Below are 20927 nucleotides of genomic sequence, written 5' to 3'. Positions count from 1 at the left end.
GTATTATTTATTTACGTTATACAACTTGTCTTGACCCCATGACACAATTTATCTCTTAAATAACTACTTTCTTTTCCTGTAACAAAAATAAAGCATAACATGGTGGAGAAATTCCTATGAAGTGCACTACAACAAACTTACAAAAATGTAATTGTGTGTGTCAGAGCCCTTATCTGTTGTGTCCCAAAAGTCCAAGACAATTTTAACTGCACCACTTTGTATCCAGAGTAATACATCACTTTGAACATCTGACTGTGCTTTGGATTAGCAGCAACTCAAAGAGTTTGCCTTGACTTAATAAAAATATTAACACTCTGGTTGATATTTCCTCAACAACACTGAAGAAGAAAAAGAAGAAGAAAAAACAATTTGGACAAAAATCAGTGTAGGTTTGCAATGTTTCCTGGAATTAAAAAGACCCAAAACTATGTAGTGACATGGTGGATAATCTTAAAATTATTATTTCTCTCTTATCCACCTTCAATCACCTTTGCAGACTAAAATGTATACTAGTTTGCTTTCACATTTTGTTAAAGAACATGTGTATACTGATGTAACAGTTCAACACATTTAGTGGATATAATTAACAACTATTTAATTTTCAAAGCCATAACTCTTTAACATGTTTCCTGAGCAGACATTGTTGCCATGGTAAATCAATTACAAATCTTAAACTGTTTTAAGGATTTGGTAATGTCACTGTTCTGATAAAGTAAAATAAATAAAAAAACAACAACAGAATAATACAATTCACAGACTACCATGTTTTTAAAGGCCTCAGGTTATTAACTCAAAACAAATAATTAATTTTTAGTGTCTGTGTGATAACAAATCTCTTTTGAATTGGATCACATTTCAGGAGATAATGGGTTGATATTTTTATTTTATTTTAACACATAAATGGTAGTTATGTGCTTTTGAATTATAATGAACATTGCTAATTACTATTACCAGCTTTATTTACAGGACAGTAGTGTATAATTTATATAGGCAATAATCCAATTTGTCAATGTAGGTTTTTTTGTCATGCATTTTTTTTTCCTGAAGAGACATGTACAGAACCAGCTAAAAGCAAAAAGATAGAGCCAGTGCCATAGAGCCAGCTGGCTCTATCTGTGAATAACCAGCAACATACAAAATGAACACAGCACATATTAAATGGATTAAACACTGGCTAACTAATAGGTCTCAAAATGTAACCGTAAGTGAGGAATGACTGCATGGATTTCTAGGGATCCTATGTTATGTGACACTTATCAATGACCTATAAATAAACATACAGTCATCACTGAGATAGTTTCCAGACGACATAAAAATTGGGGAGTGGCAAATAATAAGGATAGATTAGTGATACAGAGTGATTTGGATCACTTGGTAAGCTAAGTGCAATAAAAAAACCTGTTTCGATACACCCATATATAAGGTCATACATCTAGGAATAAACAATGCAGACCATACTTACAAGATGGGGGATTCTATCCTGGGAAGCAGATTTGGGAGTCATGGTGGGTAATCAGCTGAACATGCTTCCAATGTGATGCATGGCCAAAATGCAGTGATTCTCAACCTGCAGCCCACTTGCAGCCCAATCAGCACACTGCAGCCCATGTGACATCCTTGGGGCCATACAGGTAGCATTGGATGCAGCCCACAATGGTAAATAGGTTGAGAACCACTGCGCTAATGTAATCCTTGGATGCATAAATAGGGACTCTCAAGCAGGAGTAGGGAATTATATTACCTTTGTATTTGGCACGTGTGACTGCTACTGAAATACTCTATCCAGTTTTGGTGTCCACACTTCAAGAAGGATGCTGACAAATTGACAGGGTTCAGAGAAGAGTCATGTGAATGATTAAAGGAATAGAAAACATGCCTTATAATGAGAAACCAGAAGAACTCAATCTGTTTAGTTTATCAGAGAGAAGGTTAAGGTGTGACTTGATAAGTACCTACTTGGAGAACAGAAATCTGATAATAGAAGGTTCTTCAATCTAGTAGACAAAGGTATAACTAGGTCCAATGTCTGGAAGTTGAAGCTAGAAATAAGGCAAAGATAATATTCAGACTAGAAATAAGGCACAACATTTTAAGTGGATGTAATAATTAACCTTTGGAACAACTTATCATGAGTTGTGGTGGATTCTCCATCACTGGAAATTTCTAAATCAAGACTTGATCTTTGAACTGGAGCATATCTTTTAGACAATCAAAATTATTGGACTTGAAGCAAGAATTAATTCATGAAAGTCCAATTGCATGTGTTATGAGGTCAGAGTAAATGATCACAATGGTCGATTTTTGCTCTTAAAAATCTATGAATCAAGTACTCTGTAGATAACTGATGGTTCACAGATCACCATTGTGACGTTGCACCCCTTAATGCTTTATAGAAATATGCTTATGAGTGTAAATATGACATAACTGGAATATGTGTTATGCTAGACATGTACCATATCTTTGCAAATGTTATGTTCTACTGAATGTATTCATCCTATTCATATGCATGTATCATTTTTATATCTGAAGTTCTGAGCGTTCACTCTATGCTTGTATTTAAAGTGTTTGCTTTAGGTAACACATAAAGCAGATTTGGTCAACATAGTGTTAAGGGGTTATTCAAGTAATTGGGAGTACTCAGCTAACAACAGACCTTGAGAGATGCCAATCCACATCTGAGCTTTCCTGGGAACATTCAAACTAACATGTAAACAATGACATCGGCCTGTAAAGAACTGAGTCATGCATGGACATGTGACTTGCCCATGTGACTCCAAAACTCCATCTTGTAGCTGTGATTCTGCACAGGAGAACCCAAGGGGTTTCCACCTACAAAAGAAAGACTATATAAGGCCCTGGGAAACCCCTCCATTTTGTCATCAGCTGGCTCAAGAGATAGCCTCTCCACCCCAAAGAGATGCCTGAAAGAAACTGGAACAAAGGTCAGTAACTACGGGGGTGTGAGTGATTGCTGGACCCAGACTAGGAAGGAGTCTAGTCTGTCAAAGAAGCTTATTGGAACATCTCTGAGGGTGAGATTTACCTGCATTTAGTTTTCTATTGTATTAGGCTTAGATTTGCGTGTTTTTGTTCTATTTTGCTTGGTAATTTACTTTGTTCTGTCTGTTATTACTTGGAACCACTTAAATCCTACTTTTTATATTTAACAAAATCACTTTTTACTTATTAATTAACCCAGAGCAAGTAATTAATTCCTGGGGGAAGCAAACAGCTGTGCATATTTCTCTATCAGTGTTATAGAAGACGAACAATTTATGAGTTTACCCTGTATAAGCTTTATACAGAGTAAAACGGATTTATTTGGGGTTTGGATTCCATTGGGAACTCGGTATCTGGGTCTTGGAGACAGGAGCACTTCTTAAGCTGTTTTCAGTCAAGCCTGCAGCTTTTGTGGGACGTGGTTCAGACCTGGGGTTGTGTTTGTGCAGGCTAGCGTGTCTGGCACAACCAGGCAACGTACTGAAATCCCAAGCTGCCACGGAAAACAGGCTTAGAGGTAGCCTCAGCACAACAGGTGGCAGTCCCAAGGGGGTTTCTGTGACACAACCCATCACAACCATTTGAGGACATATGGTCTATTGTTTATCATGCAATGTTTTAAAAGTATTTGTCCTTAAAATGTACATGTGCACGCACATGCATGCATGCACACATACACATAACTTCTTGTACAGTATGAACTTCATGCTCATTATTTTCTTCAGGAACTAGAAAGCAGAAGTTTTGCCAGCTTTCAAGACAGCTATTACTTTCATACATACCCTCAGTATAAGTAAGAAGTGGCAAAATCTATGTATTTAAGGAAAATGCTAATTGAAACCACACAATTATGAGTGAAGAAGCAAGTTTATCATCTTAGTTTAATTAAGCAGTATAACAGACAATGCTGTAATCATAAACAATATTTTCAGAACTATGACCTAAAAGTATTTATAAAACTTTATTCCTCTGAAGAGATTTCCATTTTACTCTTCTGCCAATATTTCCTCTGTTGTACCTACATTACTAGTACAATTTTCAGGGTCTACCATTTAATACACAGAATTTTCAATGTCTTCAAAGTGCAGCTCCTCTCTACAAAGCAACACCAAAGATGGTGTTGTGTGAAGGATTCCATGTTTGTCTCTTTCCTTCTCAGCTTCACTGCTAGTAACAGATTCTGGAAGCCACATTACACCCTTACTTATGTAGGACATCAAGCACTCTATTTCACAATTGCTTAATGAAAAACAGATAGACCAGAGGTGGCCAAACTACGGCCCATGGGCTGCATCTGGCCCACCAGCCATTTTAATCTGGACCTCGAGCTCCCGCTGTGGAGCGGGGTCTGGGGCGGGCTTGCCCCGCTCCGACGCTCCAGCTGCAGAGCAGGGTCGGGGGCCACTCCGTGTGGCTCCCAGAAGCAGTGGCATGACCCCCCTCCAGCTCCTACACGGAGGTGCAGCCAGGCGGCTTTGCTGCACGCTGCCCTGTCCGCAGGCACCGTCCCTGAAGCTCCCATTGGCCGCAGTTCCTGGCAATGGGAGCTGTGGAGGCGGTGCTTGGGGCGGGGCAGCATATGGAGCAGAGCCGCCTGGCTGCACTTCCATGTAGGAGCCAGAGGGGGGACATGCCGCTGCTTCCAGGAGCTGCTTGAGGTAAGTGCACCCCGAGCCACCACCCCCATGTCCCAACTCCCTGCCCCAGCCCTGATCCCCCTCCTGCCCTCTGAACCCCTTCGTCCCAGGCCAGAGCACCCTACTGTACCCCAAACCCATCATCCCCAGCCCCACCCCAGAGTCTGCACCTCCAGCCGGAGCCCTCCTCCTTCCCCCGCCCCCACCTGCCCCAGCCTCGAGCCCCCTCCTGCATGCTGCACTCCTCATTTCTGGCCCCACCCTGGAGCCTGCACTCCCAGCCAGAGCCCTCACCCCATCCCCGCACCCCAACCCCAATTTTGTGAGCATTCATGGCCCGCCATACAATTTCTATACCCAGATGTGGCCCTCACGCCAAAAAGTTTGCCCACCCCTGAGATAGACCGTACTGTGTGGTAACATGGTGCAGCTTAAGCTGTTTTCCTCCATCTCAGAGCTGGAACACCAAGGAGACACAGGGTCTACGTGTTTCTAGCATTCTGAATAAACAACTCCCCTTGTGTTTACTATATCTCAGTCCTGTCTCTTCTTTTTTTGACAGACATGTACAATCTCCCTGAAGGCTAATGGCACTACACAGGTATCCTTACTGGCAATTATACATAAGCAATAAAGACTTTAGATTCATTTTCAAATTTTGGTAGAGTTTGTGGTGCTACAGACAGAAAAAACACATTTTAGGAAACTAAGTGGTGAATGCAGAAAAAAATGTGCATTATAAGAAGAACATAAGAAGAGGTGCTGAAAATTCATTACACTTGTAAAGACAGAAAAATTCCAACTTCGAACTTCCCAATTTTCAATACATTTGATTTTAAGGTTTCTTGGCTTGATTTATATTTCTGCTAGCACTGGTTGCAGACATGAGGAAGGGGATACAATTTATAAAATTTACGTACATAGAAGAGTGCAATAAAGCAATCTGACTTCACAACCCGTTAGATGAATCATTTGTTTCTACTTTCATTGATTACTCAGAGATGACAGTTTATGGACTTAATGTGTATTGCTCTAAAGGTGACACTGCAAGATGTTAGCATGAGATAAGGCAAAACACCAGCTGCATGTGGATTAACATACCAGGAAAGCACATTCATTGCTCCTGTGGATCCTGTTAATTAAAGTGAACCATGAGTAGCTCTACTGTACCACATCTATAAGACCTTTCTTGAAAATGATCAGACTTGTATACACAGTAGCATCAAAGGAAGTATTAAAATTAATGGGCCAGTTGATCAGATGATGTAAATCATTGTTGCACCATTGACTTCAATTAAACTATATCAATTGACAACTGCTGAGGATCTGGCCCAGTGTGCTATAAGAGGAGAACAGAGCACCTGTTTCCTACTAGTCTCAGTGGAGCTCCATCTGCTGTGAACACACACCATCACAGCAGAAATTGGGATCAAGCCACAACAACAGATCCCATGCATACTGACATTCTAGATTATGGCTCTTTTCCTGATATATGAAAATAACAGCAATTAGTTTGATAACCCTGCTGTAGAACTTATTTGCTTCTCCTTTGGAGGAATACAGTAAGCCTAAGCAGTTTATTTTTGCTATGCTCCTTCCACCCGGAGAACACAGCTATTCAGCTCAAAAATAAAAAAGTTGTGAATACATTTGTTTTCCTCCTTTAAATGTACTCAAATGAATTATTAGCAGTAATACACTTCAAACGAATGTACGAAACAAGAAGAAAATCCCATGGTATGAGATTAATTGCTGATCAAGTTTCACTTTTGGTGGAGGTATATTATGTTCCTCTACTCTGTATTAAGACCTAAACATTTAATATTTAGTAGTTATTGTGGGTGGAAAAATGATAGCAGGTCCAAAACATCTTCCTATTTTCTAACAAATACTTCATTTTTGGACATACCTAGAAGTTACTGATTTATCTGACATCCCACATCAAATTCAACACTCTTCTCTTTCAGCGTCACTTGAGTTACTGAGGGCTATATGCTAAAAGCAGCTACAGACTTTAGGATTCTTCTTAATCAAAAATAACATTAAAAAAAAAAACCCTCAGTTTTTCCCACTATTTTATCAATCCTTTCCAGGTCATATCAATCATAGACATAGTAATATGCCTAATGATATCTGACATATGAAATCACAGTTAAATATATACTTGAATGATAATAGTTATTTGATCAGGTGAGATCCCTATGCAGAGGCTGGCAAGATAAAGATGTAAAACACTATTTCAAACATAATCCCCTTTAGGATCATGAGTTGATTTTAAACACAGTTGTAGATATATCCATTCCCCAGTCTGTAAGATTAAAATCAGAATTCCAAAAGATGGGGGGAAGAGGGCACAATTATAGTGAGAACTGTAACAACTGAAATAGGATCAAACAGAAAAGGGTGCAATAAGCAATATTAAAAAGTCACAAGCCGGTCTCCCATCATCATCATGCATCTTGTTATTTTTACTCACATGGTAGTAGGTGGTGTCTGGCCCAGGTGTACCAATGACTTCTTGTCTTAATGAATCCATTTGTAAACTAGGCAGCAAGGAGTAATGACTTGGACTACTATTCTTGTCTCCTTTCTTTTTGGATTTTTTCCCTGTATCCTTTTTGCTGTTCCTTTGAAACATATAGTCATCTTGAGCTATTTTCTCATTGCTCATATAGCGAAGTAATGAATTTTCTATTGAAAAAGTAATAAAAGACTGAATTGCAAATCATTTAATAAATGCCACTACTTCTTCCTAAATATACCGCACTTTACTGTTGCTAAGGTTTACTGTCATTTTTGAAGTCTTTAGCTCTGCCTCATAAAACAAAATGTATTCCAAAAATTATTTGTATGTTGTGAATATATTAACATAGCAATAGTTCTTTTGGGATGGACAAGGATCAAGATTCATGTCAAAGAAACTAGAAAAAAATTCACTTGCCCTCTTCTCCCAAATACACAGCTATTACTTTATTATGACATCTGCAGTCTTGTTCTTAGAACAATACCCTTAATGAAACTAGATCACAGATGAATATGGTGGTGTATATTTTGCATTGACTATTTCACTTTACCTTGTTCTCCCTCTGGTTTCTAGCCATTTGTTGAGTTTCATCTTACATTTGGACAGCAAGCTTCTTAGGATAGGGACAGCTTTTTAATTGTGTGTGCACCAAGCATAGGCTTCTGATCCTTGAATACTAAACACCACCACAATACAAATAATTCCTTTTTGTAGTGGTAAGACAAACTAAGCTAGTGGTCTTTTGCTGCATACAGTAAGCTATATCCATTTTTTTTATTAGTGTATCATTGGGGTTTAAGAGTTAGCAATACTACAGCCTCAGAACTTCAAATTACAAGATGTGAACATAAAACAATGATGGGGTAAGAACAGTTTGTTAAAACATTGGTCGGTTTGTTTACCTGCCGCGTCCGCAGGTTTGGCCGATCGTGGCTCCCACTGGCTGCGGTTTGCCACCCCAGGCAAATGGGGGCTGCAGGAAGGGCGGCCAGCACATCCCTCAGCCCACATCACTTCCTGCAGCCCCCATTGGCCTGGAGCAGCGAACCGCGGCCAGTGGGAACCGCGATTGGCTGAACCTGCGGACGTGGCAGGTAAACAAACCGGCCAGGCCCACCAGGGGCTTTCCCTGAACAAAGTGGACCACAGTTGAGAACCACTTCCCTAGATAGTATGCTTCTCTGGGTTGGGACCATGTCTTCATGTATTGGTATAGTGCTTAGCACAATGCAGTCTCTGGGTCCTATCGCGATAAAAACATTCAGCAATGGGCATGTTTTAAATTTGTTTTGCCTTGGGCTCAATATATGGGCAACTGGGTGAAATTCTATGGCCTGTTATACAGACAGTCAGACGAGATGTTCTGATTGTCCCTTCTGGCCTTAAATTCTGTGAATGTATTGGATGGAGGCACAGTGGAATTCTGCAGCTGAACCTTTTATCTGGGAACATTTCATCTCCGACCAGTTTCTAGCTGAGCCCTCCTAGCTCCCCCTGGGATGTTTTCCAGCCAAAAATAACAATCCATCAAGCTAAGTGGATTTAAAATATCCACATTAATTGTGTATCATAACAGTAAAACGAATTAACTATCATTTTATGGAATTTTGGGGCCAATTTCTAAAAGAGAATCAGATGGCACTATGTTCAAATAATGCAATGTCAATATAATGAAACACGGCCAAACTGAATTGGTACCCCTCTGCTGTGTAGCTTCCTCAGGCCTTATACGGAGAACATGGGGATGAGCAAAAATAAAGTATACATAATGAAAAATGGGAACACTCCAAGATTATGTTAACAGAAATCCACATGTTAAGGGAGGAACCAAATGAGGTCTTGACTTAAGGAAAGCTCCTTACAGTTTAAGTGATGCTAAGAAAAACACACAGCATTGCACAATATTAGTGTCCCAGGTCACTTACCTCTCCTACTATCTCTTTTTATCTTATTGGGATCTTCATAATCCCCTACCCAGTTATATTCCACTGGCATAGAGATAGGTCTTAGTTTGCCTAAAACAGAGAAAAAATGGTGTCATGCCACCTTCTTACAATGTCTTGTATAACTCAAAATATTTTGAATGAAGTGTTAATATGTATGTTAATCCTACAAGGCTAATTATTTATGGGAATAGATCCAGTATATCCTCTGGACAAGAGGTTAAAACACAAATTCATTCAGTCCATTATTGTTAATGGTCTAAGTGGAAGTTAAGTATTCCATGGAACTTTTCAAAAATGTTAGGAAATAACCCCACTAACAGAGAAAAAATCCCTCTCAGTAACATCAGACTTAAAACTCAAGGTTTAGAAGGAGCTTCTTCCAAGCACATAAAGGCTTCCAAGTCATTTCCACTTAGCATCTGTTAATTACTCTGTAATACAATTTGAGATATAGAGAGAATTGTTTTATGCCCTATGTGAAATGAGCTTTTGGTCTCAGACTAACTGATATCAGATCTGTGTCCATATCACAAAAATATTACCACAAATGGCCACTTTGCGTCTGTCTTAGTAGATACATCAGTGGCTGAATGGGCATGGAAACAACTATTTCAAAGCTCAAATGTAGCCTCTCTCGGTGAAGCATTTCACCCACCCCAAAACACAGCATATTAAGTCTTGAAAATTCACTCACATTTTAGAAGACAACAACAGAAAAGAGACAGATCAAATTATTATACTTAAAAGTTTTAATTTGAGAGCCATGGGGGTATTTTCAAAAAATGTTGTGAACTGTCACTCCTTTTAAGAAAGTTCCACAAGTACAGACACTGGTCAATGGAAAGGAGTTTTGCACAACCTAATTACTAGCTATTTAAGGAGATCTGAAATATTCAACAAGTTAAATAATGTACTGATACAAGATAGCAATGCGACCTCATGGCGTATAATTCAATATCTGGCAGTCCAAAAACAAAAACGTTTTAAACCCTTTTACAAACAGAATGAATTCTTACTTTTGCTTACCAATCCATTAGTCACAATGCATAACAGTATGAATATAACTTTAGTCTCAAAACACAGCAACATTCAAATGAAAATAACCTGGAAAGTTTTATTCATTGACATTACTAGAAAGACTTCTGTAAACAAATATATAGGAAGACAAGATATACAATTTGTCAGGGCTGAAACCCCACTCTGTCACTTTGAGTACAGAAGGTGAGGACCCACAAGGATTTTAAAAATTAATACTTGCCACTCCAGGCTTGTATTAAACTCCCAACATTACAGCTTTTCTCTGACCTTGGCTTGGTAAACGCTGCCACTACCTAAATGAAAAAAAAACCCTTGGACCCAAGAAGGAGCACTTGGGAATTCCTTCCTGTGGGCTACCCTCAAGCCCTTTCACCCCCACATCCCGGAAAGAGCTGAGAAAGAAAACAAGAAAATTAGCTGTTCCTACCAGCTAATCAAACAACATGCACAAACCTCTTAGGACACCAAAAATCCAATCCTGTTCTTAAAAAAGGTAAATTTTATTAAAAACAAAAAGGAAGAAAATACATCTGGAACTTAAGCTTTTGCTAGATTTTAAAAGAGCAATTCTAAAAATTAAGCACCCAAAATAGCTTTCTTGGGGGTTAGCTTAAAGTTTATAAGCAAACAAAAGCATCTGGGTTTAGCACAGAGGAGTCCACAAGCCTTAAAAAATAAACAAAAATAAACCTAATTGCATCTTCCTAAACATTCCTAATTTATTTACATATTTGGGTTGTTAAAAGTAGTTCTAGATATGATCTGATAGTTTTCATATCTGGTTCAAACTTTACACAGCATCCCTGCTGCCCGCCTCTTCAGCCCAGAGAAAACAACAGACAAAGGGAAAGTTTCTTTCCCAATTCTAAAAAGTTCTAGCCTTCCCATTGGCTCTTTTGGTCAGGTGCCCACATTTTTTTTTCTTTACCTGGGGGACTTTTTAACCCTTTACAGGTAAAGCAAGTAGAGAACAGCTACCAAGACGGATTTTACAGCTAACTGGCTGGGTGGGTGTCCATCAAAGGGAGCTACCGCCTCACCCTCTCCCTCACATACACACACACTTCATTTATCACACAGTTATACCGAAAACAAATATTCAAGCATGTCTGTCAAGCTATTCAAGTATGTCATGTATGGAATTATTAAAATCACGCTATGCGTTTTGTACACTGCAAGGGTTATTTATAATCCTCAAAAATAAATAAGACAGCATAGAGGAATATCTTTAAAAAAAGTTCTGTATTGTCAATGGGCACAAATCGGGGAAGTATCTCTATTCAGGAAATCATTTAAATACTGTACCTGCTTAACTTTAAGCATATGCTTAAATCCCCTCGAAGTTACTGCTTCACTGAAACACATGCTTAAGTGCTTTCCTGAATAGGGCTAGTGTTGAACTGATGCCTATATTAGCCTCCTATATTGATACAATTAAGAATTTTCATGGTTAATTCTCTGGAAATATGAACATTTCTCTTCTGTGCTGCACTGTACTGAACTCAAACCACACTATACAAAAAATACTGCATCTATCACAACAAGACTTTTTGTAAAGCTGTAATAAAAAACAGGTAGGTCTGCTCATTACCAAGGTCCACATTCATAACAAATGTTTTCTCTAGATACTGATTTCTAAAGCTCCATATTTATTCATAAATGAACTATCCATTGGATTGCCTAAATTATCTCCTTCCCATGACAGCAAATTTCATTCATCTTCCTACTCTGCCAATCTCCTCTTCAATTCACATGGATCCTTTACATCTACTTTCTCTAAAGAACATTCTCAAGGAAACTTCTAATTTGGGATGTAAGCTGAAGCTCTCAGAGGTCAATTAGCAATAACTGTATGGTAGCTGCCAGTCAGTAATAGAGAACCAGTCAGAAATCTATCCTTTAAAATTGTCAAAAAAACAATTCCCTCATTCCTGAAAAATAGCTAAGTCTTTTTGATCTCAACTGAAGCAGCAGGCCCAAAGGCATTTAAAAATGATTTTATCATATTACTGATTATGAGCTTGTGCTGAAAATAATTAATGCTCTGGACTCTCCAACTCCATTTGGCATGCACCAGTAATTCACCACAAAACAAAACAAATTGTTTTGGTTTACACATTTCTGTGAAATTACCACGTCATGTTCATATGCCACATATAAACCCTGTGTTGATAAATTACGTGTGGAAAGCTTTGGAGGCATTTGAGTGACTGGAACTTCAATACACTTAAAAAATAAGTACATTTTAACTAATAAACTCTGAAGGGATTGAACAGTATGGTGTACACAAGAAAAACAAATTAAAATAAAACCAACTTACAAAGATGAAAGGCTCTATAGAAGGATTAAATAACCCCACTGTTTCCCAGTACTAACTATGATCCACATATTTATAGCTCAGTTCTTAGAGTGGAAACTTGGAAAAGTATCATGCAGCATAATAATGGACCCCGGGCAGATCTTTAAGCATCCCAGTGTTTCTATGCACCTGAACTTTGGCCATCTCTACTCTAGTTCTGTGGCATTCTAATGCAGCTCAGGATGTGACTGCACTCTGAAATTATAATAAATGAAACATCCAATTTTAATAGCTGTAACTAAGTTGATGTAATGCCCTGAATATTTTAGAGAGCCATGTGAGATGTAACAGAAAATGTGCACATAGTTCAAAATTAGAGGGATGATGAGAATTTTGCAGAAGGATTTATATGCTGTGATATTTTGAACCAAGAAGAGGTATTGCACCAGCCTCACAAAAGCGATACCCAGTAGCAAGACACTGTAGTACATACCCATTCATTATGATGCATAGGTATAAATAGCAATTTAAGCATCTGACTTAGAAGAGGGCACAGTCAGGCAACATAGCTCAGTTAAAAGGCAACATAACTACCTTTCTGAGCTAATACAATGGTCAATAGAGAAGTGAAGTGAAAAGTTATTACCCCAGTTTCTTTTAATGATATACAGATGTTGGGCTTTTTTCACAAGAGTATAATCACATTATGATTAGAAAATGAACTATAATTCTCTAGCTAAGACAACACCTTAACAAAACAATGAGCGCTACTTTCCCCTCCACCCATGTTAGAAACACCATAAGAAAATATGCATATGCCTGTTTTTATCTAAAATAACATGGAGCTGTCCCACTGCAACAACAATCTAATTCTAAGTAAGAATGCCAAGGGCAAAGAATAATCTCTATAGTCTGCTCCTTTGGGCCAGTGTAGGCTAGCTACAATATATTCAGTCTTTGAGAGAAAATAATGTTCATGTGGTTCAGGCTAGCATACTAGAGAATTTGATAATCAACACCAATTACTGATTTGAGATACATAGAAAATTCACCTACAGTCTTTCTAGAGGCTATTTTAGATGGAGAATGTATTTGAACTACATTTTATTTTGACAGGTTTCAGAGTAACAGCCGTGTTAGTCTGTATTCGCAAAAAGAAAAGGAGTACTTGTGGCACCTTAGAGACTAACCAATTTATTTGAGCATAAGCTTTCCTGAGCTACAGCTCACTTCATCGCATGCATCCGATGAAGTGAGCTGTAGCTCACAAAAGCTTATGCTCAAATAAATTGGTTAGTCTCTAAGGTGCCACAAGTACTCCTTTACATTTTATTTTGACACTGATCTTAATAATAACTGGCTTAGGGCTGGTGGAGGGGAAATAAGTGAGAAGAAGCTTTAATCATTTAGGCCTGAATCCTGCAAATGCTCTGTGAACTATTCTTATGCTTAAAGTTAAATACATGCATAAGTGTTTGTAGGGCTTTGACCCTTAAAATATAGTGACAATTCTTTTCAGTAGAATAAAAAATTAAGCATCAACATGTACGTGGAAATGTAGTTTGTTTCAGCATTTTGGGGAAAATTGTTGACAAACACTCAAAAATAAGTAGAATTTGTGAAGAGCAAAAATCTGGTGCACACAAATATATCTCAATGATAGCATTTCTCTGTCTGATCAGCTTAGTTTAGAAAAGTATTCTCTGAAACCAATGCACCCATGAAATAATTCTTATATATCTGGGATCATATTGGAAAGTTTTCTTTTTAAATAAAGTGAATGAACGGAGCTACAGAGGAATTGCAAAGTACTGTATTGTCACACGTTTTACTTACTACAGAGGAAATTATTATTCTCAAAACACTAAGGGCCATGCTCATTCACCCCCATGAAAGAACAGAGGGAAATAAAATCAGAGGCAATAACGATAGGGTCAGCGGAACATGACAGAGTAAATGCCACTCCCTGCATTCACAGCATCATTCAAATATCTGCACCTTACATCCACTGTTGGGTGGTTAAACACATTCAACGCAATGGTCACAACCAACATATACTTTTTAAAAAAATTAATGCTGCAACATGTGTGTTGCTCCAGTAGACTGGAGCCACACAAACATTCATATGGTATTTTTGCTAAACAGTTTAGATTTTAAAGGTCCTTACGCTTCATGCTGCCAACATTCCCTTTGGCTGCTATAACTAAATGATGCTGGTCCCTCAGTTACAGGAGCAGCAAGCAGGTGGGAATTATTACTGCTTTGAAAAAGAAATTCGGAGGGATCCTAGACTACCCCACCCGACAATTTTTATTTTATATATAGAGAACAATCACTTGCTTCTCCTTGTTTTGACTCTTTCCTTTAAAAAAAATAAAGTGAGGGCTGGGATAAAACTGACAATAACTGTCTTTAAGGATGCTCCAGGGCTCGTCTCCTCCACTCTTATCTTTTTAAAAGGCACACTCTGCAAACAGATGCATCTTCATGAAAATGCATCCTTTAATATTCTGTATGTGTATTACACCAAGTCCTGAGAATATTTTATACAGCTTGAGATCAGTTTGTACCTTCTCTCTCAAAGGATTTCAAAAGCTTGGCTGCAATCAAGGCCTCAGTATGGTGTACCGAATCTGTGTATTGTGATAAATTAATTCTATTTTGTCTTCTGCTCAAAAGGAAGGTGGTGTCAAGGATACCATAGTTATGCCAACATGCAGCTTACATTAAACTTAATAATTAAAATAGAACAGCAAATGCATTGAACAGTATTCAATAATGTGCTCAGCTAAAATTGCAGCTGTCAGGGTTCCCTCCCTACTTTGAACTCGAGGGTACAGATGTGGGGACACACATCAAAGACCCCCTAAGCTTATGTCTACCAGCTTAGGTTAAAAACTTCCCCAAGGCACAAATTCTTCCTTGTCCTTAGAACGGTATCGCTGCCACCACCAAGTGAGTTAGACAAAGATTTAGGAAAAGGACCACTTGGAGTTCCTGTTTCCCCAAATTATCCCCCCAATCCCCTTCACCCCCTTTCCTGGGGAGGCTTGAGAGTAAACAACGTGAGCACAGACCAGACCCTTGGGTTTTTAGGACACTAAAAAACCCAATCAGATTCTTAAAACAGAACTTTTATTGTCAAGAAAAAAAAAGTAAAAGAAACACCTCTGTAAAATCAGGATGTAAGGTAATTTTACAGGGTAGTAAGATTTAAAATGCAGAGGATTCCCCTCTAGGCAAAACTTTAAAGTTACAAAAAAACAGGAATAAACCTTCCTCTTAGGATAGGGAAAACAGAAGATACTCTAACGCAGTGCTTCTCAAAGCCGGTCCGCCGCTTTTTCAGGGAAAGCCCCTGGCACGCCAGACCAGTTTGTTTACCTGCTGCGTCCGCAGGTTCAGCCGATCGTGGTTCCCATTGGCCGCGATTTGCCGCTCCAGGCCAATGGGGGCTGCAGGAAGCAGCGCAGGTCAAGGTACATGCTGGCCACCGCTTCCAGCAGCCCCCATTGGCCTGGAATGGCGAACCGCGGCCAGTGGGAACCGCGATCGGCCGAACCTGCAGACGCAGCAGGTAAATAAACCGGTTCAGTGCGCCGGAGCTTTCCCTGAACAAGCGGCGGACCGGCTTTGAGAACCACTGCTCTAATGCATTTCCTTGCTATTACTCACTATTTCTGTAATTTTAGATGTATCATTCAGTAGGAGCTGGATTACTTGTTTGGTCTCTCTCTTTGTCTCCGGAGAGAACAACAAAAGCCCAAACAAAAACCTTCCCCCCACCCAGATTTGAAAGTATCTTCTTTCCCCATTGGTCCTTCTGGTCAGGTGTTAACTAGGTTAATGGAACCGATTAACCCTTTACAGGTAAAGGAGGGATTTTATGCTACCCTTAGCTGTATGTTTATGACAACAGCCATCAAAACATCTTGTTAAGGGCAGTCTGATTCTCCACACAGCAGTTATGCTCATTACATTCTGATTATTTTTCGGAGACAGACAAAACTTAGTTGAATTCCTTTTTTGGCAAAGTAAAGGTATGAGAGTGGTAGCATATACGTGAGGGAGTGGGTACAAACTAATTTGTCTCTGAAATGGCTCAATTTGCTTCATCACTACATTGTAGTGGTGAAAACCCCACTGGTGTAAGCCCTGTCTGAATTTGGGCAGTGAGGAAAATGCCACAAATAGATGCCTCAGTTGGACCTAAAACAGAAAGTGTATGGCCCTATATGATACCTGGGGACTCCCTCCTAACTTCTTTCCACGCCATGGCAACTCCTCAATTTTCAGCAGGAACAAAACCAAAGTTCTTCTGTTCCAAAGCTGTGAAAATGTACTACTTCAACTAATGCAGAAGCTCCAATAGTGTGATAGCTCTACGGATTATAGCCGGGGTTTTCAAAGGAGACTAAGGGTGTTAGGTGATCAACTCCAATTGGTATTTCTTTGGAAGTCCCACCCTATATCTTCTTTGGGCCAGCCACTAGAGAGAGACATGAACAGGTCTGAAATTCGATCCAGCAGAGCGCAATAGTGTTGTGTATACACACACACACCCATTTGCACACTCCATATTACTAGATGAAGTGTTGTTGTAACCATATTGGTCCCAGCTTCACATCAAGACCTGAAGATGAGCTTGACTCTTTTGCCAACAGAAGTTGGTCCAATAAAAGATGTTACCTCACCAACCCTTTCTCATTACTAGATAGACATATTCATAGAGTGTAGAGGAATACTGAGTAACCTGCATGCTGGAACAATATATTAACCTCAGAAAAATTGTTTGACAATCATCATAAAGAATAAGGTATTGGACTAATCTCCCACTTTTTATGCCTCAAGTCATTCAGTAGGGTTTTTTGATACACGATATCAAAAGCTTTTAGCCTGAGATCTTTCCGTAATAAAATTCATAGAAAATCAGATGGATATGCACATGTTTTCTGTTTCAAAAAGAAACATAAACCAACAAATTTACTAAAACTAAACAAGGGGATTTGGATTATCCTTATTAGAACAATGCCATACCGTACGTTGGAGTGCTCTCTCTCCTCCCAGAGCCGCCTGTTCTTCCTTTCTCATATTCATAGCAGTATAAGACTGCATCTTCTTCAACCACATTAAAGCGCTTCCGATATTCCTGGTCAAGAAATGAATTTGGAGATTCGGAACCCTTATGAACTGGCTTGCCCACTATATGTCTGCCAATATCATCACATGGAAGATTTCCCTTTTCATCCCTGTAGTAAATGAGAGAGATTTTGAATGAATCGAGATAGGACTTTTTTTTTGTCTTGAACATATTTTTAAGAGTGTGGGCGCATATCAATATTTATATGATCAAGAAATAGGTCATATTGACTAGAGCCATGATATTTGGGGGCTGCAGTACTATGCAAGCTGTTCCATATATCTCTGGTAATTCACTTCAATTGCAACCTGAATTTACTCCTTCCTAGTCTTAAAAATAGCCTGAATTCTGGATATGTTGCAAAGCCCATCTATCATTCTTGGTCTTTTGAGAAGGGAGGTGGACAATGAGGGCTTAGATGTTCTGCACGGTAAACTACTATTTGGATTTTTTTTAAACTAGCATTTTCTGTTTTCAGATTAGGAGATGATGCTTGCTTTATTCTTTTATAATCAATTTTTAATGTGTCAAGGCTCCTGGCGTCATGAATAGATGACTTTATGTTGTAAATAAACATTGATTAAGTATACAGAATCCGAGAGAAGTGTGCCACTTACTGGGTCACTGACAGCTTCTCCTGCATGCCTCAGATTGTCCTTCAAAGTCACCCTTCAAAAAACTGACCAGACCAGATCCTGTTTAGTTTTTGAGATGTGATGGCATATTAATGTATCGATAGCCACCAAGTACTCCATGAACTCCTTAGCTTGAGTGATGAAAAGATTGTTTCTGGAGTTCATAAACCCACATTCTATCCCTACTTATGACGAAGTCCTGGGTAACCAGAGGATGAGGTAAAATGACATCAGAAGTCCTAAACCCATCTAAGACAGCTAAGCCCCACCCTTTACTGAAGCTGTAGTCACAATCAGCAGATACAATAGTCAAAAGAATAGCAAACTTCACACATTCTTTCTTTGGGAAATGAATGTAGTCTCTTTAGCTCCAAAAACAAAGACCTCTACTATAAAGAAGAATAGTTTCAGTTAGTTGTGGTAGAGTTTATAGCCTCTTTGCAGGCATTGTAAAGAGTCTGGGATCACAAAAGGAATCACCTTAAGCTCAAGTTTTTGAGCTGAAGTTCCTCATTTCTAACTCTCATGCCTCACATGTGCAGTTCAGCTAGTGACTCTGTTTGCTGCCATAATTTGTTACATACTGACACCCAACTGCTGAATATGAACCTCAGATGTTCATGCCAAAATTTTGCTTCACTGCATTTGGTGTGAGAGAAATATATATAAGTATTGGCTAACTGGGCCTATGAAAATATGTTGGATGGGTAACTCTGTTCAAATAGAATATATAAATTCTAAATGAGTGAACCACAAAGAAGATAAGCCCGAGTACTGTTCCAACTAAACATTCTCTAGTTTCACTGGTAACTCTTGTCTCTGCTGTTTGTGGATATAGTCAGACCCCACGGTGGTATGGCTACAGAGATATATACTATACATTGAAGCAGTGAATCCCTATTATTTTTCAGTAGCAAAAGAATTATTGCTTTTGTTGTAGTCAACTAAGAACGCAAACAGTAACAGCAACCCAGGAGAGCGGCACCAAGCTATTTGATGGTACACAAAATAAAAATAAAGAGATGCATAAATACATATAATTATAGACAAAAGTCTGCTAAAATGCCAGAACACATCTTTCAATCAAGTCATATTATGCAATATATTATGTGATGGGTTTGTGAAGTGAAATACAGTTCAATAGGATTAAGCTGACAAAAAGATTACAGAAATGCACAGCTTAATCATGCAATAAGCTTAGTTTTTTAGGTGCATTGAACTGATAAGTAATTGATATAGTATTTCATTAGTGTCGGTTCACACACCAACACTACCATGATTTATTTTTTTTATGTCTAGAATAAATCATATAAAGGATGAATTTTAAACATCACAACTTCTGTGATAGATGGGTTATCAGCTGTTGAAGTAGGATTGCACATTAAAAATGCTGTGCAAAACCAATTTATTTTCTCATTTAATAAAAATAACATAGTAAAAGAAACAGAGCTAGATGTATGATAAGCAGTTTATAGGCCTTACTTCTCTGGGCCCAGAAACATATTTTAGCTTCAGTTTCAAAGATAAAAGATTGATAGTCTATAACTGTAAGGTTTACATCTAAAGAGAAACCTGAAGAACTCTGACTGCTTTTCTTTTAGCCTAAAGTGTTTAGAATTAAATCTTTGAGGCCTGAAGATAATTTTTCTGAGGGCACAATGTTCTTTCTGTAGCACTTGCATAGAGATATGGTGACAAGATGAATTAATGACATGTTTATTCCCTATGGGCATTTCAAACAAATTAGAAGAAAAAATCCTTAATGAGAAACTACCTGTACTGTCTGTCATTTTTTAAAGACACAGATTGGAATAATTGTTTAAGCAGGGGCTAGCTATGCTGCATACTACATAAAGTGGCAGCACATAGCATTTTTTCTAAAAGTGAATGATAGACTAGGTAAGACAATGGAGTGACCAGGAATGAATTATAAGATTCAATTCAGGGCTTCATAGAAGAATTGTGACATCATCAAAACCATGAACAAGACATTCAGTATTCTGACTCAGAAGGTTTTCAGTATCTCTGAAGAATAAAGGGTTTCTCATAAATGCACCATTCTATCCCCCGGCCAGTTTAAGTTGCCATTCACCTCACCCTGGGATAACCCATAAGAAAGCCTTGTCAGCATCAGGCAACACATCTTATCAACTGGCTGGAAGAGTCACTGTTGAGTGACTCTAATCACCCCTAAGGAAATATGCACATTGCTCTCCCAACAAAGCCCAGTAAATGTAACAAAAGACTGCTAGGAAAAAAGGCTTTTTAATCACTATTTGGTCATATAATGTTCTATACACAGTAATACCAAAACATTTTAAGAAAAATCTGTTACTCTGAATTATGTTCTATTGCTATTCTCACTGTGTACTTTAAGGTATCTGTATGGCTTACAATGCATATTTTACAAATGTATTTATATGCTTTAATGTCCATATAGGATTATTGGAGAGGAATAACAGGGTATGCTGCGGTAGCACACTGAATTGGATGAGTGGTAATAGGACAGTGTGATAAACCGAAGGATGAACCTGCTGCTCCTCTTCTGACTCCTAACTGGAGGCTGACAGCTCAGTCAGAAGGAAAAGGTTCTGTGACACAGAGGAGGACAGATGGAGACTTGAAGGGACAGTGATGAAGGTGGCTGTTTCAGCTCAGAGTGGCATATATATTTATGGAACAATTGGGTAGCTACAAAATATAGAATG

The 20927-nt window shown here is 38.6% G+C and overlaps 1 protein-coding gene across 4 annotated transcripts in view; it reads right to left on the bottom strand.

Moving 5' to 3' along the window:
- CNKSR2 (connector enhancer of kinase suppressor of Ras 2) overlaps nucleotides 1–20927 on the bottom strand; it is a 366125-nt gene that overhangs the window by 124183 nt on the left and 221015 nt on the right. For 2 of the 4 annotated variants that reach the window (XM_077807188.1, XM_077807190.1), the window contains 3 exons: nucleotides 17482–17693; nucleotides 9087–9176; nucleotides 7114–7328 (listed from right to left, as the gene is read on the bottom strand). In XM_077807188.1, the coding sequence (XP_077663314.1) occupies nucleotides 7114–7328; nucleotides 9087–9176; nucleotides 17482–17693 (517 nt within the window). The remainder of the gene's footprint in view (nucleotides 1–7113; nucleotides 7329–9086; nucleotides 9177–17481; nucleotides 17694–20927) is intronic. The other 2 variants (XM_077807189.1, XM_077807192.1) reach the window with 1 other exon arrangement.

The sequence above is a fragment of the Eretmochelys imbricata genome, chromosome 1 (genome assembly GCF_965152235.1).
Source record: "Eretmochelys imbricata isolate rEreImb1 chromosome 1, rEreImb1.hap1, whole genome shotgun sequence".
Taxonomy (NCBI): domain Eukaryota; kingdom Metazoa; phylum Chordata; order Testudines; family Cheloniidae; genus Eretmochelys; species Eretmochelys imbricata.
Note: the sequence above shows the minus strand (reverse complement) of the source record. Positions and strands in the feature narration are given on the sequence as shown.